This window comes from Bombina bombina, chromosome 2, assembly GCF_027579735.1.
Source record: "Bombina bombina isolate aBomBom1 chromosome 2, aBomBom1.pri, whole genome shotgun sequence".
NCBI classification, from domain to species: domain Eukaryota; kingdom Metazoa; phylum Chordata; class Amphibia; order Anura; family Bombinatoridae; genus Bombina; species Bombina bombina.
The window spans coordinates 425702768-425727369 of NC_069500.1; the positions used below are offsets into that span (position 1 = coordinate 425702768).

Sequence of the window (24602 nt, forward strand, 5' to 3'; positions counted from 1 at the left end):
TTGGGTACAGGGTCGATTTTTGGCAGGGAGCATGCACATTGTGTATGTGAGGTAGAGACTGGGATTAACTTTCTTTCTGAAAAGGAAAGATTTAACCCCATATATGTTGGCTGGCTTATTTTATTTTATCTCTCTCTTAGTTCACTTAGGAGAGTGAGTAAGGTGTTTTTGACTCTGTTATCGCATATTGTTGCGATCTATTTCGCTGGCTCTGGCATATTTTTCAGTCAGGAAGCGACTTTCATATTTGTAACGGTTCTCTTCCGGATGGAAGCACGCGCTTTGCATTTGTGGGGCAGCTTCATAGGCCGATCACATGACCTCTTAGTTCCGCTCCTTGCAGTCTTACGGAGCAGTTGGAGAAGTTAGTCGCTTAATCTGCGGCTGCTACATTACGTTGAGACCGGCTTAGATTTCTCTCGAGGGGGCAGGTATAATAATAATAATAATAATTTGCAATTTATATATCGTTTTTCTCCCTTTGAGACTCAAATCACTTTACAAATATACCAACATAAAGACATAAAATTTAGGAGTTTCTGAAGGTCAGATAAGCGGACTGAATGCCTGATGGAAGAGGTGGGTCTTTAGCTTTTTTTTTTAAAGTCTGTAAGGACGGTGCCTCTCTGATTGCGCACGGAAAGTAGGGGAAGCGTGTCTGAATGCTCTGGAGCCTGAGTTTGTCCTTATTCTTGGCACTGAGAGGAGGGATGTGTTGGCTGACCTAAGTGAGCGGGATGGGATGTAGGGTGTCAGGAGCTCTTTCAGGTACTGTGGGCCTTGGTTGTTTAATGCTTTGAAGGTCAGCAGGCTAATTTTAAAATATGTTCGCCATTTAATTGGAAGCCAATGCAGGGAGTGGAGAACAGGTGCTATGTGGCAGGAGCGAGTTTGGTTGGACAGTATTCTGGCTGCTGTGTTTTGTACCGTCTGAAGGCGATGGAGTTCTTTTATTGGGAGGCCCAAGTAGAGTGCATTGCAGTAATCTAGCCCAGAGGATACAAATGCATGGATTAATGTTGGCATATCATCCAGTGGAATTAAGTGTTGTATCCTGGCTATGTTTTTCAGATGAAAGTAGGCAGATTTTATTAAGGAGGAAATCAGCTGTTTAAAAGATAGTCCAACGTCAATCAGCACTCCGAGGTTTCGTACCTTTGCTGAACTAACAAGCTAAGAGCCTCCAAGCTCCAGGCCAGTTGTGTGATCATGGGATATTTTTTATGCCCAGGGTCCCCTCACCAAGAGTAATTCTGTTTTTCCGGGTTCACTTTTAGACAGCTAGCATTCATCCATTCTATGAGGTCAGTTAAGCAACTGTTTATGTGGCATGCTGGGTCTGTAGTTTTTGCACCAAAGGAGAAGTAGAGTTGTGTGTCATCAGTGTAACAATGATACCTTAAGCCATGTTGGCTAATGATGTCCCTCAGTGGTAGTAAGTAAATTGTGAATAGCATGGGAGACTGGATGGATCCTTGTGGAGCTCTGCAGGCCAGTTCTGTTAGTGCTGATGAGCTTGATCCTGATATTACTCTCTCTGATCTACCAGTGAGGAAAGATTTAAACCAGTTAAGGACTGTGCCTCCTAGACCACAGATGTGCTGCAAGTGCTCTTTTAGAATCCTATGGTTAATGGTGTCAAATGCAGCTGAGAGATCCAGGAGGATTAGAATGGAGTAATCACCTGTGCCTAATGTAGAAGGGGCAATTTCTACTCTGGCTAAGAGAACTACTATTCCTATTGAGGACAGCTGCTCTTTTAAGGATCCAGTGGACAAGAAGCTGGATGCTTATTTGAAGAAAATGTATGTTCATCAGGGTGTCCAATGGCAACCTGCAGTTTGTATTGCCACTGTATCTAGTGCAGCATGTTATTGGTACGATACTTTGTCTGATTCTCTTCAAGTAGAGACTCCTTTGGAGGAGATACCGGATAGGATTAAGGCTCTCAAGCTAGCCAACTCATTTATTTCTGATGCTACCATGCAAGTTATTAAGATGGGAGCCAAAATATCTGGCTTTGCTGTGCTAGCTCACAGGGTGTTGTGGCTTAAATCATGATCAGCAGATGTTACGTCTAAATCCAAACTTTTAGTGCTTCCTTACAAGGGTAAGACCTTGTTTGACCCGGGTTTGGCAGATATAATTTCTGACATTATTGGTGGAAAAGGGTCTTTTCTACCACAAGACAAGAAGAATAGACCTAAAGGACGTCAAAGTAATTTTCGTTCCTTTCGTAATTCCAAAGGAAATTCTTCCTCTCCCTCTTCCAAGCAGGAATAGTCCAAGTCCTCTTGGAAGCCCAATCAGTCTTGGAATAAAGGGAATCTAAGAAGCCCTCAGCTGAGTCTGTCAGCATGAAGGGTTCGCCCCTGTTCCGGGACCAGATCAAGTGGGGGGGCAGACTTTCTCTGTTCTGTTCAAGCCTGGGTCCGAGATGTCCCAGATCCTTGGGCTGTGGACATAGTGTCTCATGTTCCCATCCACAGGGATCATTACAAGTATCTGTGATTCGCCTTTCTGGACAAACACTTTCAGTTTGTGGCTCTTTCGTTTGGCCTTGCCACAGCTCCCAGAATGTTCTCAAAGGTTCTGAGGGCTCTCTTGGCAGTGATCAGGGCCTGGGGAATTGCGGTGGCCCACTACCTTGACAACATATTGGTTCAAGCGCCATCTTTTCAACAAGCAAACTCTCATACAGAGATCTTGTTGTCTTTTCTACGTTCCCACGGGTGGAGAGTGAATCTGTAGAAGAGTTCCCTTGTTCCAGCTACAAGGGTGGTTTTCTTAGGGACCATAATAGATTCCCTATCTATAAAAAAAAATTCTGACAGAGGTCAGAAAATCCAAAATCCTTTACTCTAGCCTCTCCCTGCAGTCTACTGTTCGGTCAGTGGCTCAGTGTATAGAGGTAATTGGTATGATGGTTGCTTCCATGGACATCATTCCCTTTGCTTGATTCCATTTGTGAGCTCTGCAGTTATGCATGCTCAGACAGTGGAACGGCGACCATTCGGATCTGTCTCAGAGGATAGATCAGTCGACAAGAGACTCTTTCCCGTGGTGGCTTTCTCAGGAACATATGTCTCAGGGCCGGAATTGGATCTGATGGTGTCTCGGCAGAACGCCAAGCTTCCAAGGTATGGTTCAAGGTCAATAGGTCTGCAGGTCGCCCTGATAGATGCTCTGGCGGTTCCTTGGGATTTCAGTCTAGCATATCTGCTTCCTCCGTTTGCTCTCCTTCCACGAGTCATTGCTCGTATCAAACAGGAGAGAGCTTCGGTAATTCTAATAGCACCTGCTTCGCCTCGCAGGATCTGGTATGCAGACCTAGTGAAGAAGTCTTCTTTTCCACCTTGAAGGTTTCCTCTGAGGAAGGACCTTTTTACTCAGGTTCCATTCTTTCATCTAAGCTGGCTGCTTGGAGATTGAATGTTTAGTTCTGTCTAAGCGTGGTTTTTCTGAGTCGGTCATTGAAACCATGATTCAGGCTTGCAAGCCTGTTACTAGAAAGATTTACCATAAGATATGGTGTAAATACTTTTATTGATGCAAATCCAAGGGCTACTCTTTGAGTAGGGTCAGGATTCCTAGGATTTTGTCTTTTCTCCAGGAAGTTCTGGAGAAAGGATCGTCAGTCAGTTCTCTGAAGGGTCAGATTTATGCATTATCTATTTTGTTGCATAAACCTCTAGTGGATGTGCCAGATGTTCAATCCTTTTGTCAGGCCCTGGTCAGAATCATGCCTGTGTTTAAGTCTGTTGCTCCTCCTTGGAGCCTTAACCTTGTTCTTAAAGTTTTGCAGCAGGCTCCGTTTGAGCCTTTGCATTTCATTGATATTAAGTTGTTATCTTGGAAGGTTTTGTTTCTTATTGCTATTTCTTCTGCTCGAAGAGTCTCGGAACTCTCAGCTTTGCAGTGTGATTCTCCTTATCTTATCTTTCATGCTGATAAGAAAGTTCTTCGTACTAAGTTGGGTTTTCTTCCTAAGGTGGTTTCTGAAAATATTAATCAGGAAATTGTTGTTCCTTCTCTATGTCCTAATCCTTCTTCTCATAAAGAACGTTTGTTGCACAACCTGGATGCTGTGCATGCTCTAAAATACCACCTACAGACGACTAAAGATTTCCGTCAGTCCCCTGCCCTGTTCGTGTGTTTCTCTGGAAAGCGTAAAGGTCAGAAAGCTACTGCTACTTCTCTTTCTCTCTGGTTGAGAAGTATTATTCATTTGGCTTATGAGACTGCTGGACAGCAGCCTCCTGAGAGAATAACAGCTCATTCCACTAGGGCTGTCTCCTCTTCTTGGGTTTTCAAAATGAAGCTTCTGTGGAACAGATTTGCAAGGCTGCAACTTGGTCCTCTCTACATACTTTTTCCAAGTTTTACAAATTTGATACTTTCGCCTCAACTGAGGCTTCCTTTGGGAGAAAGGTTCTTCAAGCAGTGGTGCCTTCTGTTTAGGTCTGCCTGTTTTCTTTTTTTCCCTCCCTAGTCATATGTGTCCTTTAGCTTGGGTATTGATTCCCAACAGTAATTGATGACGTTGTGAGCTCACCATATCTTAGGAAAGAAAACAAAATTTATGCTTACCTGATAAATTTCTTTCTTTCTGGATATGGTGAGTCCACGACCCCACCCTGTTTTTTAAAGACAGTTATTTTTTACTAAACCTCAGGCTCCTCTACACGTTTGTGTTTTTCCTTTTTTCCATTTCCCTTCGAATGACTAGGGATTATGGGTAGGGAAGTGACATTTAAAGGTACACTGAACCCAAATTTTTCTTTCATGGTTCAGCTAGAGCATGCAATTTTAAGCAACTTTCTAATTTACTCCTATTATCAAATTTTCATTGTTCTCTTGCTATCTTTATTTGAAAAAGAAGGCATCTAAGCTATGGAGCCAGCCAATTTTTGGTTCAGTACCCTGGACAGCACTTGTTTATTGGTGGGTGAATTTTTCCACCAATTAGCAAGAACAACCCAGGCTGTTCACCAAAAATGGGCCGGCATCTAAACTTACATTCTTCCTTTTTAAATAAAGATACCAAGAGAATGAAGAAAATGTGATTATAGGAGTAAATTAGAAAGTTGCTTAAAATTGCATGCTCTATCTGAATCACAAAAGAAAAAATGTGGGTTCAGTGTCCCTTTAACAGCTTTGCTGGGGTGCTCTTTGCCTTCTCCTGCTGGCCAGTAGTGATATTCCCAACCGTAATTGATGACATCGTAGACTCAACATATCTGGAAATAAAGATATTTATCAGGTAAGCATACATTTTGTTTTTTGTGGTGTTAATTAGAAAGTTGGATACAAAGCCATATAAGTTAAGTTCCTTTTGAACCTCGGGAAGGGACTCGGGAGATGATAAAGTCATCAGAATATCATCTGCAAACATTGCGAGTTTATATATTTGGTCTTGAATCTTAATCCCTTTTCTTTTTCAGAAATATTTTTTTTTTTATTGAATAGAAATGCACAATACAATAATATCATAGCAACATTGCAGCAGAGTATACATTGAACAAAAATGTACTAATAGGTAAAGTTCAGCAGAAACATACAGTTCATTTACTGAAATAGTCAAAAACATTAACTTGCATGTCAGCAGTACACTTTTTCATAACCGCGAATAGAAAGAAAAAACAAGAAACCGGGCATTCATTAGCCCTAATAGGGGGACAAGTAGAAGGTGAGCCAACATGGCACATGTACTGATTTTCCAGACTACTTGATGTACAAAGGTCAAACTAAAATACACATCTCCCTCGGAAAAGAGGGTAAGAAGAGAAAAAGAGAAAAAAGGGGATTAGGACACTGAGAAAAGGAAGAAAAAAAAAAGAAAAAAAAGGGGGGGGGGGGTGGTGGAGTGGGGAAGGGAGGGGGGGTTCACATAGACTCCCTCCTCAAGATTCGAATGCGAAACAGCATAGCAGGTAGGTCTTATTTATCGGAGCTCAAGCCAGTCAGACCACGTCTCCCAGTAAGAGTCTAGAGTATTGTTTTCCCCAGCGACATATCTTTCCATGGTTGTGAAGTGATTTATCACATCGCAAACCTCGTTTAAATTTGGGGGTTCAGTCCGCTTCCATGCCCGGGCTAAGCACAGTTTAGTAGCCGCCAGAGCATAGATTAAGAACTTCTTGGCGCTCAGGGAGAAAGATCTCGGGAAGATGTGGAACAAAGCATCTTAATCCCTTTTATTCTGTGGTATTCTAATTGCCAATGGTTCTAGTGAGAGGATGAAAAAAAGAGGGGATGAAGGGCATCCCTGGAGGGTACCATTACGTATTTCGAAAACGTCTGATAGAGTGCCATTGGTTTTTATTTGTGCTGTAGGGTTTGGGTAGAAAGCCAAAATTTGAGAGATAAATTTTGTAGAGAAAACAAATTTAAAGTGGTTTGTAAGTATTTCCAATCTAGCCTATCATAAGCCTTTTCGGCATCTGTAGAGGGCTATACTAATGGATTTTTAAAATTTTCGATAAATACAAACAAATTGATGGCTTTACTTACATTGTTTTTGGCCTCTCTCTGGGGCACGAATCCCACCTGGTCAGAATCTATTAGTGAGGGTAATAAGTTATTTAGTCTATTCGCAAGGACTTTGGCATATCATTTAAGGTCATTATTTAATAGGGAAATGGGTCTGAAATTGGCTGGAGTATGAGGAGTCTTGCCCGATTTTGGTATAACCGTTATGTGTGCTTGTAGCATAGTATCTGGGAATACATTTAAATCTGAGATATGATTAAACAATGAGGTGAGATGTGGAACTAAATGTATTGAGAAAGTTTTATAGTAATGGTTGGGGAATCCATCAGGACCTAGTGCTTTATTAGGTTTTAGGCTCGATATGGCCTCTTATTTCGTTATTGGTGCTACCAAGGTTAGTGTTGCTTCTGGCAAGATTTGTGGGAGGTTGATATTTTTTAGGTAAGTCTCACATGCTCTTTTGTGTCATTCTGTAGGTCTTTCTGGAAATAAATTATATAATCTATGGTAGAATTGCTTAAATGTTTCGGCTATACTCTTAGTATCTTTTACTTGTGTGCCGTTGTTAGATGTAATTGAGTGAATATAGGTTTTTAACTGTTGTTTTTTAAGAGCCCTCGCTAACAATTTACCTGTTCTAATTCCTTCTCCATAAATTTTTTGTTGCAGAAATAATTTTTTCTTTTTCGGGGTCTATTTGGAGATTCAGTTTTTCGCGTTTGTATAGTAGTTGTGTTTGTAGAGTCGAGTCAGTGGGGTTTGTTTTTACTAGATAGGCTAGTTAATTTACTTCTTAGGCTAATGTGGAATATATTTTGGTTTCTAATCTACGTTTGCATGCCCTGAGTTTTATAAATTCTCTCCTCATGTAGGCCTTATGAGCTTCCCATACCATTTCAGGTTTCGAGTCAGGTGTATTATTTATTGTGAAGTACATTTTTAGCTATTTTGTAAGTTTTTCTACTTCTACTGGTTCTAATAATAGAGAGTCGTCCAATCTCCAACAAAATGGTTTGATTTTGATAGATGGCCATTGTATAATACATTCTACCATGAAGTGATCAGACCATGTTTTGTGTCGTATGTTAATCTAACTTGAGAAAGTTCTATGTGGTCTACTAAGACGTAGTCAAGTCTCGAGTAACTCTTTTGTGGATGTGAGAAGAACGTTAAGTCCCTATTATGAGGATCAAAAAATATCTCCAGGAATCATGTAAGGTTAAAGTAAAAACAAAAATCCATATATACTGAAGAGTCTTTTAAGCATTGAGTTTATTGGGATTGGAACAATCAATATTAGGAACTAGTGGAATATTTAGATCTCCTGCTACTATCAATGAATCTTTTGCAAGATTGGTACTATGATAATGCTGAGGGTAATTGGTGGAGAAATATTTCGGGATTCTATTACCTTTTTTAGTGGGTTTCTTGTAACATTAAGATCTTCCCTCCTTTTTTCTTTTAATCCTGAAGGGTCATTGCTCTATTATTAGGACAGTTGAAACCCTTCACATTTTGAGTAATAATGTGCATATGTTGTGAATTAGTTTGTGTCATATTGACTTTTTGAGTAGGATAATGAAAGTTTATGTGACCTTGAAAAGTACAAACTGTGTCATGAGTGATCCCTAAAAAAACCTAACATAAACCAAAACATATTGAATATAACATTGGAACATGTAGGGGGAAATAATATCCCACTTGGGCAAACATGTAGCTTCTACTTTAGAAGCAACCTATGCATAAAATTGTTATACATAATTCTGCATAACACAACCTGTAAAGAAAGCAGAGAACACAACAATTTAGATAATCAGCAAAAGAATACTTGCGGGTTTTCTAAGTGGCTTCTAGTCTCTAAATAATACCGGTATTCACTTTAGTACCTGATATGAGATCGTCTCTGAGGTACTCTTTGCCAGTCCATCCTTTGAGGTAATGGTGGAGCTTGTGAGTCTTTATTGGTTGAGGCTTGTGCACTGTTGGCTGAGGGTGATGGCAGAGCAATCCCTAGTTCTTTACATATAGATGCAATTTATTCAGTAGATGTGCAGATGATTCTTCTGCCTCTCCAGGCTATTTGCAGATTGAAGGGATGTCCCCATCTATATGGAATGCTGTGTTGCCGAAGTTTTGCTGTCAGGGGTTTAGGGTCTCTTCTTGTTTGCAGGGTTCTGGGTGAAAGGCCTTTAAATAGTTGTACTTCGGTTGAGTTGAATTGTATTGGATATTTTCCTTAAGTGGGTAGTTGGTTACTCTTACAATTACATCCCTAGGTGGTTATCTTTCCAGAGGTTTAGCTCTTAGGTCTCTATGTATTCTGTCTAGAGCTATTGTAGTATCTTCTGTTTCATCCGACAAATAGGAAAATAAACCTTGTACATAACGCTCCAGCTCCTGTGATAGAACCTCTTCTAAAATACCTCGAATTCTTATATTGTGTTGACGACTTCTGTTCTCCAGATCGTCAATTTTGTTTTCTAGTTGCTGGATAGTATCTTCTTGCTGGTTTATACGGGTGTTGAGATTTTTTATAGCTGAGTTCTGTGATGTAGAATCCTCCTCTAGCTTGTCCACCTTCTGTCCCAGATCAGTAAGCTCTTTGTTTATTTCAGATATTTCCTCACGAATGCACTCTTTCACCTGTAAGCTGAGAAATCTTTTTTTGGCGATAGAGAGTCCAAAACAGCTGTGGGAATTAATATTGCTGGAGAAGTGGATTTAAACTTTGATTCTAAGGAGGGTGAAGAGGGTCTTGTTTGTGGTTCTAAGTTGGTTGCAGCCGGTGTTAATGGAGTTTCCAAACATTTAAAAAAAATTATTTACAAATGGTACTGTGCTTGTGTGTTTTTTTGCTGACCTTTCAGCCTTGTTTACTCTTTTTGGAGACATATTGCTCTTAGATTGTTTATTGTCATTCTGTTAAATATAGGAAGAAGAAGAAGAAGAAGTGACCTCTTGGTGAATAGCTGCAGCAGTGCTGTTAATGGTGTTAACTAGCGTGGCTCAGTGTATAGAGAATAAGATAATCCCAGACAGGGCAAAACATTCACCCACAGTGGCTACAGCACTCCAAATTATAAAAAGTCAGCTTTGAAACCCTCAGTAGGCTATTATGAGCCTTTTATATTCTATCTCTCACTGGCTCAATATTATTAATAGATACCTTGTTGTAGGTTCTATTCTCTTGTTCGGTATGTAAATATTGGTTGCATCAACACAGTCTAAAGCATATAGGAAATTATTCCTCTCTTTCTTGAATTTGTGGTGTTAAAGGCATGTATTAAGCAGATTGATTGCGCATGGTTATAAAACATGTTATGTCTCTCCTCATGGTGTACATTATTTCAGACCAATCCTGGTATCCCTATAATAACAATGAGGGCTTTTCCCCTTATCATCTGTGCTCTTTTGTGGGATTACTGTACGCCTGGTGTTATGAGAGAGATGCGTTTACTTATGGCCTATGTACATGTTGCCCAAACATGGCCTACTCACGTGGCATAGTCCCCCGGTCGGGTGCATCACTGGTGAGGAACGGCTCCTTTGTTGCGCACAGAGATTATTATTTTTTTTTCAGCTGGCTGACACAATCCGTGACTTCAGCCTTGGTTTGCAGCTTGTCCGGGTTGCTTGGGTGTCATTTCAAGAACAGTTAGCCCAAGAGGGGAAACGGAGCTCACTTAGGGTGCAGCCATCTCGCTCAAACGCTGGCTCCGCCCCACATATTAGATAATAGAAGTGCATTGTAAAGTTGTTTAAAATCACATGCTCTATCTGCATCATGAATGAAATTTAGGTTTCAAGTCCCTTTAAGAATATAAATGATACATTTAAACCTTTATTGTTGGAAACAGGCTCTTTCAAAAAAGTATATATACGTCAAAATGCAAAAATTGGAGTACCCCTGATCAAATAACATATTTTGTTGATTTTCTCATTGAACAGAAGTTAAACCCAAATGCTTTCTTTAATGATTCAAAAAGAGCATGCAATTTTAAACAACTTTCTATTTTACTCTTATAATCAATTTTTCTTTGTTCTCTTGCTATCTTTGTTTAAAAAGCAGAAATGTAAAGCTTAGGAGCCGGCCCATTTTTGGTTCAGATCCTGGGTTATCCTTGCTTATCGGTCGCTAAATGTAGCCACCAATAAGCAAGCACTATCCAGGGTGCCGAACCTAAAATGGGCTGGCTCCTAAACTTTACATTCCTGCTTTTTAAATAAAGATAGCAAGAGAACAAAGAAAATTTGATAATAGGAGTAAATTAGAAAGTTGCTTAAAATTGCATGCTCTATCTGAAACATGAAAGAAGATCATTGAGTTTAATATACCTTTAACACATCATACAATGAACAAATACACATATTTTCTTTCATATAGGTGGTGAGAGTCCATGATCCATTACTCCGAGAAAATTGCTCTTCCTGGCCACTAGGAGGTGGCAAAGATTCCCAAAACCCCAAGAACTTTATAAAACCTTTCACACCTTACTGTTAGAGTGACACTAAACCTAAAATATTTCTTTCATTATTCATGTAGAGAATACAATTTTAAACATTACAATTTATTTCTATTATCTAATTTGCTTCATTCTTTAGACATCCTTTGTTGAAGAAATAGCATGCACATGGATGAGCCAATCACACGAGGCATCCATGTGCAGCCACCAATCAGCAGCTACTGAGCCTATCTAGATATGCTTTTCAACAAAATATATAAAGAGAATGAAGCAAATTAGATAATAGAAGTTAATTAGAAAGCTGTTTAAAATTGCATGTTCTTTCTAAATCATGAAAAAAAATGTGCTTTTTATGTCCCTTTAACTAGTCTAATCTTTGCCTCCACTGGAGGATGGTGCCTTACACAGGTGTCTTGGGACCTGTTTTTTGCCTCTTCCTGTTGGGTCATCAATATAGGTCTATTCCATGTCCTCTGCTGTTCTGTTTCAGCACTGGTTTGTCTTCCTGCTGATTTTATCCAGTAGATGGGTGCCTATCAGTAACTGCTCTTTCTGTCATACAGGTGGTGAGAGTCCACAATCCTTTACTCTTGTGAATCACTCTTCTCTACCACTAGAAGGAGGCAAAGATCCCCAAACCCAAAGAGCTCTATAAAATTCCTCCCACATAACCTCAGTCTATTGGTAAGTTATTTGGTTTTGATTTAGATGCTATTATTTCTACTGTTACTGAAGGTAATGTTTTGGTTTTTTTACCCTCAAGACAGAAAGTCTAGAGGAAAATCCAAAGCTTCTAATTGTTTTTGTTCCTTTCATCAGAATAAGGAACAAAAAGCTGACTCATCTGCTCAAAAGCAAGGTTTCTCTCCTTCAGTTCCTTTTCCTTTGTTGGAACAGGGGTTGTTGTTTTTTTTTTTATTCAAATCACTTTATTGTTCCAAAAAAGGAAATAACTTTCAGACCAGTTTTGGATCTAAAAGCTCTGAACAGGTTTATCACAGTTCCTACTGGAGACTATTTGGACTATTTTGCCTCTTCAGCAAGGTCAGATTATGTCCACAATAGATTTAAAGGATGCTTACTTTCATGTTCCTATTCACAAGGATCATTTTCAGTTCCCAAGGTTTGCTTTTCTTGACAAGCACTTTCAGTTTGCTGAAACTGTTTGGTCTAGCTACTGGTCCCAGAATATTTTCAACTGTATCCAGTACCCTTTTGTCTGTATTCAGAACGCAGGGTATTGCAGTGTTTCCTTACCTGGATGATATCTTGCTTCAGGCTCCTTCTTTACATTTAGCAGAATCTCACATCAACAGACTGTTGTTGTTTCTTCAAGAACATGGTTGGAAAATCAATTTTCCAAAGAGTTCTCTTGTTCCGTAGTCAAGGGTTGCTTTTCTGGGGGTTCAGATAGATTTAGTTTCCATGAGATCAAAGAAGGTTTAAGCTAGTGTCATCTTGTTTAAAGTGTCAGTCTCTTTCTTTTCCTCTGTTGCTCTTTGTATGGAGGTGTTAGGCCTCATGATTGCTATGCCTCTTCAGCTTTTGTATGTTTCGGCAATGGTGCAGGGATCATACCAAGTGGTCTCAAAAGATTTATCTGGTTCAGAAAACAAGTCAGTCCCTGTCTTGGTAATTGAATCATGAGCTTATTATGCAGGGGGCTTCTTTTGTGCATCCTATTTGGCCTTTTATCACTACAGATTCAAGTCTTTCGGGTAGGGGGGCCGTCTGGTGGTCTCAGAGGGCATAAGGAGTTTTGTCTCCTTAGGAGGTGAAGTTGCCAAAATATATTTTGGAATTCTGTTGTCAGGGTACCAGAGAGAGAGAGACGTAAAATGCTAAATTAATCACACCTTTATTAAAAGCCAGGATTCAAAGCCAAAGCAGATAGTCAGACAAGCTGGGTCAGGAACCAAAGTGAGTAGTCAGATGAGCAAGGGTCAGGAACACGAAGATCAGAGAAGTCAGGAACTAGCCAGTGATCAAGAACCTGAAGGGACGTCAAACAAGCCAGGTATACAAGGAGACAGGAGCTCACAGAGAGATAAGAGACAACGCAAGTGCAATGGCAAACATGACTGAGGCAGTTTAATCATCCTGGGACTGCAACCTGTTCCTCTCTGATGATGTTCTCCAGTTTTGCCGTAAGAGTGAGCCTAGGAGAGTAGTAAGTAGTGTTACACACTCTGCTTACAGGCAAGGAGAAAAGGTGAGTCAAAATGGCAGCCAAGATAAAAAGCAGCAAATAATATTGAAATCTAGGGTGAAACCCTGAGATCTGTGTAATTTTCAGGGCCCTTTAGCGTTGGCCTCTTTTGAAAAGGGAGTCTCATCTCTGTTTTCAGTCAGACAATGTCACAGAAGTGGCCTATATCAATCATAAGGGGGGGGGACGCTCACAGTTCCATAGCCATGAGAGCGGTATCTCTAATTCTTTCTTGTGCAGATGTCAATTGTCTCATTTTTGCAGTTTCTATTCCAGGAGTGATAATCTGGGAAGCAGATTTTCTCAGTCGTCAGTCTCTGCACCTAGGGGAGTGGTCTCTTCATCTGGATGTTTTCAATCAGATTATGAATCTTTGGGGTCTTTTAGAGATAGATTTGATGGCATCTTGGTTGAACAACAAAACTCCCAAGTACATTGCGAGGTCCAGGGATCCTCAGGCGGAATTAGTGGATGCTCTAGTAGCTCCATGGTCTTTTGGAATTAACTATGTTTTTCATCCTCTGGTTCTTCTGCCCAGAATGTTTGGCAGGATCAAGCAAGAGGAGTCATCAGTAATTCTGATTTCTCCAGCTTGGCCTCACAGGGCTTGGTTTGCAGATCTGGTTCAGATGTCCAGTTGTCCATCATGGCCTCTTCCTCTGTGTTTAGACTTTCTGTTGCAAGGTCCGTTTTTCCATCCAGATCTCAAGTCTCTAAGCTTGATGGCATGGAATTTGAACTGCTACTCCTTTAAGGCAGAGAAGTTTTTCTGATTCTGTTGTTGATATTTTGATTGAGGCTCGCAAGCCTGTGACTAAGAAGATCTATCATAAGATCTGGAAAGCCTGTATTTATTAGCTTGTAGATAATGTTTTTTTCCTGGAATTCTCTTAGAATTCCTAGGATTCTGCAGTTTCTGCAGGGAGTTTTGGAAGGGCGTATCTGCCAGTTCATTGAATTGTCAGATTTCTGCTTGTTCCATATGAAGATTGCTAATCTTCCTGACATTTATTGTTTTTGGTGATGGTTAGTTTACTTTTTGCACATCTTTTTTACCTGCTCCTGTTATTTTGCTCTTATTTCTTTTCCTACGTTTCTTGCTTGACTATAAATCAGGCTAGTTTCTTGTAAGGCGGGAGGGGTTTTATAGAGCTCTTGGGGTTTGGGTATCTTTGCCTCCCCCTAGTGGCCCGGAATAGTAGTTCCCACAGTTAAAAGCACAGTTAGTTTAAAAGCACAGTTACTATTTGGAACATTGAACTGATTAATACATAAATAAAACTGTAAATGTGGCATGTGCAAATGCTTGGGCACTTTCCAATCAGTACTTCATAACACTGTCTTGGAAAAAAACACGTCCTCCAAATGTTTGTTGTAGCCAGTAACAGTTTTTCTATTCTTGCTTTGCGAATATTTCCCCCCTTTTTTTTTTATAGAATTCTACTAGTTCTGAAATATTCTTAGGTTGTCTCACATGCACTTTATATTTGAGATCAACCCAGAGATTTCTTAGAAGGCCATTCCATACATTACTTGATGCAATCCATGGCTGGGTGTGCTTTTTATCATTGTCATTCTGGAATATCCAACCTCTTGTAAGCATCAGTATATTTATATATTTCACTTAATAACAATCTAAAAAATAAAGTAAATTCATTGTTTAAAATCAAAATGCCTTTTACTATAGGACAGCAAGGAAAAAAGATTGAAACTGAACATTCCTTTTAAAGAATATATTCTAAATATAGTTTCATAAAAGTTTCAAGAAATCATAAAGATTCCAATAATTGCTGGTACGCAGAACCTAACCAGTAATAATCCAGTAAACCATCTAAAGGGATACATTACTAATATGTGAAAAACTTAAAATATTGTGTAATACTTATAATCTGTCTGAGTCTGCAGAAAGAGCAGACCCCTACTCTTATTTCACTCTCTGCACACAAAGGCCAATGTGTAGAATTAGAATTGTCATTATAAGTGGTGGTTTCAATTAGCAAAACCAGCTTTTTATAAAAAAATGTTATTGCAAAAATAAGCCTGAAGGAACAACTTCCTATACATCTTATTATAACCTGTTGCACATATAGCAAGTCATTGGGAATAAGGGACATTCAAGTCAAAATATAAATGCACATAGATTTATTGCATTTTTTAATAGAAACATATTTGTAATATACATGTATTGGCAAAAATGCTTGTATTAAGAGTTATCACTGTTTTAGTGTTAACATTTTTCTCTGCACATGCATGTGAAGCGTAACTAGTTATTTTCACTGCACCCATATTTTAAATAATGCAGCTGCTCAGATAATCAGTGGGGCTTGTATCGTGTCAGCAATTAACAAATTGAGTCATTACCAGATGGTACAAGCACCTTAGGCTCTCCGAAATAAGTGTTGTGTTTAAAATGCTGGTGCACGGTGCATACTTAAATACACTTTTGAAACAGCAATAGCTTTTATTAGAAGCCTTTTTGCTAATGCATGTATATTACAAAATTGCTTCTGTTCAATACCGAAATGCACCCATGTGGTGTACAATTTTGGCTGGAATATCCCTTTAACAGCAAAGCGCCAGAGTACATGTGGAGCGGTATTTAAGGCTCCTATTTGCGTGATAATTGCGCTAGAAGTAAGCTTTTTTTGTGCAACGAGAAGCATTCATATTACAAGTTGAAAGCAAACTGTTTTCAAATGAGCATTAACCGGATGCAAGCATAAAGCTGAATTTAGGATATTACGCATGTATTAACATATTCCCCCATAGAAGTCAATGGAGCGAAGAAAAAGGAACACCCTACTCTCGCACAAACCCGATCGCATATTCTCAAGTGTAATAACCCAACATGAAAATATGAATATTTCACATTCCAATGTTCTTCACATACTAGAATAAGTTTTATGTATTCATAAAAACGTATTTCTACATATATCTGATGTTTTTTTTGGTTATATATATATATAAGTATAGATATATACAGATATATAGGAATATCTATTTAAAAATACTTAGAACATATTCTGCTATGTGCAGAACATTGGAATGTGAAATGTTTACTGCAAATGCAAAGTTAAACAATTTATTAAATATGAATATTGCATATATATGATTTTTCATGTTTTCATCTACTTAAAGGGACAGTCTAGTCAGAATTACGCTTTCATGATTCAGATAGGGCATGCAATTCTAAACAACTTTCCAATTTACTTTTAGCATCAAATTTGCTTTGTTCTTATTGGTAGGGATTATCTAGCTTTTTATACAATAAACATTCTGGAGTAGACTGTCCCTTTAACTGCAAAGGGCTCTAATGCATATATATATATATATATATATATATAATGTGTGTGTGTGTGTACATATGTACTTATGTGTGCCTGTAAATAGATATACACATATATAAATACATATGTACACACATATAACATATATCTGACACCGGAGATGTCATATCTTTGAGCCCTTATAACTTTTTTGTACAATATTTTTTTTAAATAATTTTTATTAGATAGTGTTATTATAAGTGTAACTGTACTTTGTAATGTGTTTGTGATGTGTTTTATGACACTTTTTTGTTTTGAGAATAGTTAACCAGAGGTCATGAGGAACGTGCTATCTCAATGTGTGTTAATTTCAATTGTGTTTACCTTCAACTTGTAATACGAGCAATAAGCACATTTTCGCTTGTGCGTAACTGTTAGCGCGCCACTCGTAATCTGGTCAAACTTTTTTTACAGTACATAGTACCTTTAAGTCACACATAGTTATAACATGCACATACTTATATAGTCTGTTTATTCCTTAGGTTTGTAAAGGTTCTTTATAAATCATAAAGATTCCAATAATTACCCTTTATTGATGGCTATTATTACCCTTTGCTATGTGCAGATTAAATGGTAAACCTGGAATAATTTTCAATTGCAGGAAAATCGGAAGAACAGCAGGAGTGTCCAGATACTCCCAGTACAGCTGATTCCAGAGCTCCTTCAGATGCACAAACTTCTCATTTTTGCACCACACCTGTTAGGTTATTGCCACCACCTCTGCAATTAGGGGACACAAGAAAGAAAAGTGAGGCAAATGGAGAGACATCAGAGTACCCCCAGAGCCTACCAGAAGACATCAAAGAGCAGCATACAGTCCTAACTGAGCAGTGCACAGCATCATTCAAGCTATGTCTAAGCCGATTTCCCCAGCACTACAAGAGCTTGTACCGGCTAGCTTATCTGTATACTTACAGCCAAACTCACCAGGTGAGAAGTAGACATGTGTTGATAAATATAACATAATTATTATTTTACATATATAAATTAATATAATGTGTAAAGGTGTGTATATGTATGTGAGTGATTTTGTATATAAATATATATAGTCTTCATCCAAGCGGCAACATCTTCATCCATCGCGGGGGCATCTTCTATCTTCATCCCGGCGGCGAGGAGCTATCCAGGACCGGCGATGACATCCTGCGCAGAGCGTCCTCTTCATACGATCACCGCCGTACACTGAAGTTGAATGCAAGGTACCCGTTTAAAAATGGAGTACCTTGCATTCCTATTGGCTGATTTCATTCTTCAAATTCAAATCAGCCAATAGGATGAGAGCTACTGAAATCCTATTGGCTGTTCAAATCAGCCAATAGGATTTCAGTAGCTCTCATCCTTATTTATTTATCCTCATTATTTAGCGTCAGCGATGTCGGGGAGCGGCAGATTAGGGGTTAATAGGTTTATATAGTGTTGGCGATGTGGGGGCCGGCGGTTTAGGGGTTATTAGGTTTATTTAGTGTTGGTGATGTCGGGGAGTGGCGGATTAGGGTTAATAACTTTATTTAGTGTTGGTGATGTCGGGGGGGGGGGCGGCGGCGGACTAGGGGTGTTTAGACTAGGGGTTTATGTTAGGGTGATATGTTTAAACATAACTTTCTTTTCCCCATAGACATCAATGGGGTTGCGTTACAGCAATTTGCCATTCCGCAATCGCTGGTGTATCAGTTTTTACCTAATACTCTCTCCCCATTGATGTTTATGGGGGAAAGCGTGCACGAGCACGTACACTCAGCCCTTGGCTTTTGTGCGGTATGGAGCTTAACACACCATACCACACAGCACAAGGAGGTTTTTCAGTAACTTGTAATGGCAGCACTATGGAAAGTGTGTTACCGCTCATTTTATTGCGTTCTTTATGCACCCGGGTATAGGGCAAAACTCATGAACTAGGTGAATGTTATTAAGAAAACACTTTCATATATAACAATGTGCAAGAGTTTTGGGCAGGTGTAAATACTTTTAAAAAAAAATTGTAATGTTAATAGTTTATTTATATTGCCAAGCGACTCATCTATGCACGAAAACACAGGAACTATGGTGCAGAAAAGTCGGCAGGTGCTCTGAACTTATGAGTCAAATATTTGGCTGTAGCAGAAGGCAGTTTGTTCACCCAAAGGCTGGAGAGTGGTATAAGAATGAGTGTCTGCTGACAACAGTGAAGCATGGTGGAGGTTCCTTGCAAGTTTGGGGCAGCATTTCTGCAAATGGAGTTGGGGATTTGGTCAGAATTAATGGTCTTAATGCTGAGAAGACTCAACTGCTTTTTAGACTGTACGAGTGTAAACGCCAATAAAAAAGGCTCCCCTCGTGAAAACAACTCTATTCCAGAGTCCCAGTAGTGCGGATATCACAAGGTATAGTTAAGTACTTTTAACAATTATTCCCAAGAATTATATATATAAATAAGAGGCTTACCACACCACTGACACAGCTAGTGCTCTCCAAACCCCTCTTATCAAGATTAAACATACAACAACATTATCGCGGTCCCAGTGATGAAAAGGCAGGGAGAGATTCCTTTTGTTTAAAAATACAATTTATTGAATACTTGCATTAAAAGCAACAACGGCACAGCTCACAGATAGACACCACAGCTGACACGTTTCCTGCCTCACGGGCAGTTCATCAGAGCTAAGAAACAAGTGTTAACAACAGCTGTTAAATCTCAGGGGGAGCGGTCATCATATCCAATCACAGTATAGTATAGCAAATTCATATGCAATTTAACCCATTCTCAGCCTCCACCCTGAAAAATACATTGAAATATAAAGTTACATCACTTCAATTACAATTACAGCCTAAAACAAAAAACGCTCATTAAAATGTGTAAATCAAAATGTCTTGGGAACCCAATATGCACTCAGTGTTTAATTACAGAATGTACCTAGTGTGGAAACCACCATTGCAAAAAGTAGCTAACTTATATATACAAGATAAATGCATTCAATTGTTAAAGTGAGCCATTGCAAAAATTACCGTTACCACAGTAGGCACATCTGTATCTATAACATACCAGAGCTAACTTAAGGGAAATCTTAACCTTTACCAGTGGACACATTATGAAGAAACTAGCATCTAACTATAACTTCATTATGAATGAATAAATGGCTAGATATGATACAGAGTAACACAAGTTGATTTCATTCATAGAAGGTTTAGCAATGTTACCATAATTTAGCTCATTAGGAAAAACAGAGTAAAGAGTACAATAGAACGTAAACTACCTTCTGTCTATGTAGAGTTTGACATCGCTAATTTTATTGATCCCCAATGGAAAGCCAGTCCTCAAAGTATAGATCCAGAATATCTCCTTTCTACTGGGAGCCTGATATCTGTCACCTCCTCTAGCACCCAGTGTCACTTGCTCAATACCTTGAAATTTGAAGTGATCTAATTTGTTGTCATGTTCAAAAAAATGTTTAGCAACCGGTGTCTTAGGCACTTCTGCTTCTAAGGACAATAAGTGTTCCCTAATCCTGCCTTTGAGACACCTAGAGGTAAGACCTACATATTGACATTTGCAAAACATACAAGTAATGAGATAAACAATGAAAGTAGAATTACAATTAATACGATCTCTAATACTATAGGTTTGTCCTGTATTTGTAGAGGTAACATTATCTCCCACCATAGCATAATCACAGCACTTGCAAGGTCTACCCCCACACTTATAAAAAACAATTTTCCTAGACAATTAGTTACCATTATTACTAATTTTAGTGCTTGCTTTAGAGTTAAAGTTTTTGGTCACCTTATCTCCTATAGTGTCTGATCTACATGAAATAAAGTTACAATAAGTAGATATTGTTTCCAGATCTTTGTCTCTCTCTAAAAGGGGCATTATTTTCCTAATAATATTACAGATTTCATTATACTGTCTGCTATATTTAGTGATGAAATTGATACTTTCTTTCATGTAATTGGCAAGAGTCCATGAGCTAGTGACGTATGGGATATACAATCCTACCAGGAGGGGCAAAGTTTCCCAAACCTCAAAATGCCTATAAATACACCCCTTACCACACCCACAATTCAGTTTTACAAACTTTGCCTCCTATGGAGGTGGTGAAGTAAGTTTATGCTAAGATTTCTACGTTGATATGCGCTTCTCAGCATTGTTGAAGCCTGATTCCTCTCGGAGTACAGCGAATGTCAGAGGGACGTGAAGGGAGTATCACTTATTGAATTCGATGATTTCCCTAACGGGGGTCTATTTCATAGGTTCTCTGTTATCGGTCGTAGAGATTCATCTCCTACCTCCCTTTTCAGATTGACGATATACTCTCAATTTACCATTACCTCTACAAATAACTGTTTTAGTACTGGTTTGGCTATCTGCTATATGTGGATGGGTGTCTTTTGGTAAGTATGTTTTCATTACTTAAGACACTCTCAGCTATGGTTTGGCACTTTATGCATTTATATAAAGTTCTAAATATATGTATTGTACTTATATTTGCCATGAGTCAGGTTCATGTATTTCCTTCTGCAGACTGTCAGTTTCATATTTGGGGAATGTAAACATTTTTTAGAAATGTATTTCTTACCTGGGGTTTAGTCTTTTTTTCAATTGACTACTTCTTACAATTGCGGGTATTAGGCCTGCGGGTGCGTCAAATGCTAAACTTTATTGCATAATTTTTGGCGTGAGAAATTTTTGCCACAAAAAAATTAAGTTTATGACGCAACTTCGTCATTTCCGGCGCCATAAATTCCGGTTATTTTTGGCGCCAAAAAAAAGTTTACGTTAAGTTGTGCGTCATACTTGGCGCCAAATTTTTTCATTATTTCAATACCCCTTGTATGTTTGCCTCTTGCTTTTTGCTATCAGAGGCCTATGCTATTGCATTTTTTCCCATTTCTGAAACTGTCATATAAGGAAATAGATAATTTTGCTTTATGTGTTGTTTTTTCTCTTACATTGTGCAAGAAGTCCCAATCTGATCCTGCCTCAGAAGTTTCTGCTGGAACATTGCTGCCTGACATCGGTTCTACCAAAGCTAAGTGCATTTGTTGTAAAATTGAAGAAATTATTCCACCGAATGTCATTTGTAATAGTTGTCATGATAAACTTTTACATGCAGATAGTGTTTCCATCAGTAATAGTACATTGCCAGTTGCAGTTCCTTCAACTTCTAATGTGCATGATATAGCTGTAAATTTTAAGGAATTTGTTTCTGATTCTATTCTGAAGGCTTTGTCTGCATTTCCACCTTCTAATAAACGTAAAAGGTCTTTTAAAACTTCTCATTTAGCTGATGAAATTTCAAATGACCAACAACATAATAATTTATCCTCTTCTGATGAGGATCTATCTGATTCAGACATTGACACTGACAAATCTACTTATTTATTTAAAATAGAGTATATGCGTTCTTTATTAAAAGAAGTGTTAATTACTTTGGATATTGAGGTAACCAGTCGTATTGACGTTCAGTCTAATAAACGTTTAAATGCTGTTTTTAAACCTCCTGTGGTTTCTCCAGGGGTTTTTCCCATTCCTGAGGCTATTTCTGATATGATTTCTAGGGAATGGAATAAGCCTTCTTTTATTCCTTCTTCAAGGTTTAAAAAATTGTATCCTTTACCAGCAAAATCTGTAGAGTTTTGGGGAAAAATCCCCAAAGTTGATAGGGCTATTTCTACTCTTGCTAAACGTACCACTATTCCTATGGAAGATAGCACTTCCTTTAAGGATCCTTTAGATAGGAAGCTTGAATCTTATCTAAGGAAGGCCTATTTATATTCAGGTCATCTTCTTAGACCTGCTATTTCTTTGGCTGATGTTGCGGCTGCATCAACTTTCTGGTTGGAAAATTTAGCGCAACATGAATTGGATTCAGACAAATCTAGTGTTGTTCGCTTATTGCAACATGCTAATAATTATATTTGTGATGCCATTTTTTATATTATCAAAATTGATGTTAGATCCATGTCTTTAGCTGTATTAGCTAGAAGAGCTTTGTGGCTTAAGTCTTGGAATGCTGATATGACGTCTAAATCTAGATAACTATCTCTTTCTTTCCAAGGTAATAATTTATTTAGTTCTCAGTTGGATTCTATTATTTCAACTATCACTGGGGAAAATGAGTTTTTTTGCCTCAGGATAAGAAACCTAAGGGTAAATCTAAGGCTTCTAACCGTTTTCGTTCCTTTCATCAGAATAAGGAACAAAAACTCAATCCTCCCCCCAAGGAATCTGCTTCCAATTGGAAGCCTTCCTCAAATTGGAATAAATCCAAGCCATTTAGGAAACCAAAGTCAGCCCCTAAGTCCGCATGAAGGTGCGGCCCTCATTCCAGCTCAGCTGGTAGGGGGCAGATTAAGGTTTTTCAAGGATTTTTGGATAAAATCTGTCCAAAATCATTGGATTCAGAGCATTTTCTCTCAAGGGTATCAAATAGGATTCAGAGTAAGGCCTCCTGTGAGAAGATTTTTTCTCTCACGCATCCCTGTAAATCCAGTAAAAGCTCAGGCTTTTCTGAAGTGTGTTTCAGACCTGGAGTCTTTAGGGGTAATCATGCCAGTTCCTCCTCAGGAACAAGGTTTGGGGTATTATTCAAACCTATTTATTGTACCAAAGAAAGAAAATTTATTCAGACCAGTTCTGGATCTAAAAATTTTGAATCGTTATGTAAGAGTACCAACTTTCAAGATGGTGACTATAAGGACTATTCTGCCTTTTGTTCAGCAAGGACATTATATGTCCACAATAGACTTGCAGGATGCATACCTTCATATTCCGATTCATCCAGAACACTATCAGTTTCTGAGATTCTCTTTTCTAGACAAGCATTACCAATTTGTTGCTCTTCCATTTGGCCTAGCAACAGCTCCAAGAATCTTTTCGAAGGTTCTGGGTGCCCTACTATCTGTAATCAGAGAACAGGGTATTGCAGTGTTTCCTTATTTAGACAATATTGGTACTAGCTCAGTCTTTACGTACTGCAGAATCTCACAAGAATCAACTAGTGTTGTTTCTTTGGAAACATGGTTGGAGGATCAATTTACCAAAAAGTTTCTTGAATCTTCAGACAAGGGTCACCTTTTTAGGCTTCCAGATAAAAGTCCATGCCTTTGTCTCTAACAGACAAGAGATGTTTAAAATTGGTTGCAGCATGCCAGCACCTTCAGTCTCAGTCATTCCCTTAAGTGGCTATGTGCATGGAAGTTTTAGGTCTCATGACTGCAGCATCAGACACGATCCCCTTTGCTCGTTTTCACATGAGACCTCTACAGCTTTGTATGTTGAATCAATGGTGCTGGGATTATACAAAGATATCACAATTAATATCCTTGAATCCCAATGTACGACACTTTCTAACATGGTGGATAGATCACCATCGTTTAGTTCAAGGGGCCTCTTTCTCCTGTTAAGTGTAGTCAGTCCACGGGTCATCCATTACTTATGGGATATTAACTCCTCCCCAACAGGAAGTGCAAGAGGATCACCCAAGCAGAGCTGCTATATAGCTCCTCCCCTCTACGTCACACCCAGTCATTCTCTTGCACCCAACTAATAGATAGGATGTGTGAGAGGACTGTGGTGATTAAACTTAGTTTTTATATCTTCAATCAAAAGTTTGTTATTTTAAAACGGCACCGGAGTGTGTTGTTTTTCTTCTCAGGCAGAATTTGAAGAAGAATCTACCTGAGTTTTTCTTGTATGATCTTAGCGGACGTAACTAAGATCCATTTGCTGTTCTCGGCCATTCTGAGGAGTAAGGTAACTTCAGATCAGGGGACAGCGGGCAGGTTCACCTGCAAAGAGGTATGTTGCAGTATATTATTTTCTAAGGAATGGAATTGACTGAGAAAATACTGCTAATACCGATGTAATGTAAGTACAGCCTTAAATGCAGTAGTAGCAACTGGTATCAGGCTGATATGTATGTATGTTTACACTTAAGTATTTCTGGGGAATGGCACTTCACTGGGAAAATACTGTATGCATATAACTTTTAGCCTAACTTGCAGTGTGAACGACTAGCAGCAGGCTTTTAATGACATTTCATAAATTAGATTTTAAACGTTTGCTGGCATGTTAAATCGTTTAATTATCTGAGGTACTTGGTGAAAAATTGTTTTGGGCATTATTTTCCACAT

General features: G+C 38.7%; 1 protein-coding gene across 1 annotated transcript in view; it reads left to right on the forward strand.

The window, feature by feature from the left end:
- CABIN1 (calcineurin binding protein 1) overlaps positions 1 to 24602 on the forward strand; it is a 1089846-nt gene that overhangs the window by 577275 nt on the left and 487969 nt on the right. The window contains exon 28 of the mRNA XM_053701973.1: positions 17092 to 17420. Coding sequence (XP_053557948.1) covers positions 17092 to 17420 — 329 coding nt within the window. The remainder of the gene's footprint in view (positions 1 to 17091; positions 17421 to 24602) is intronic.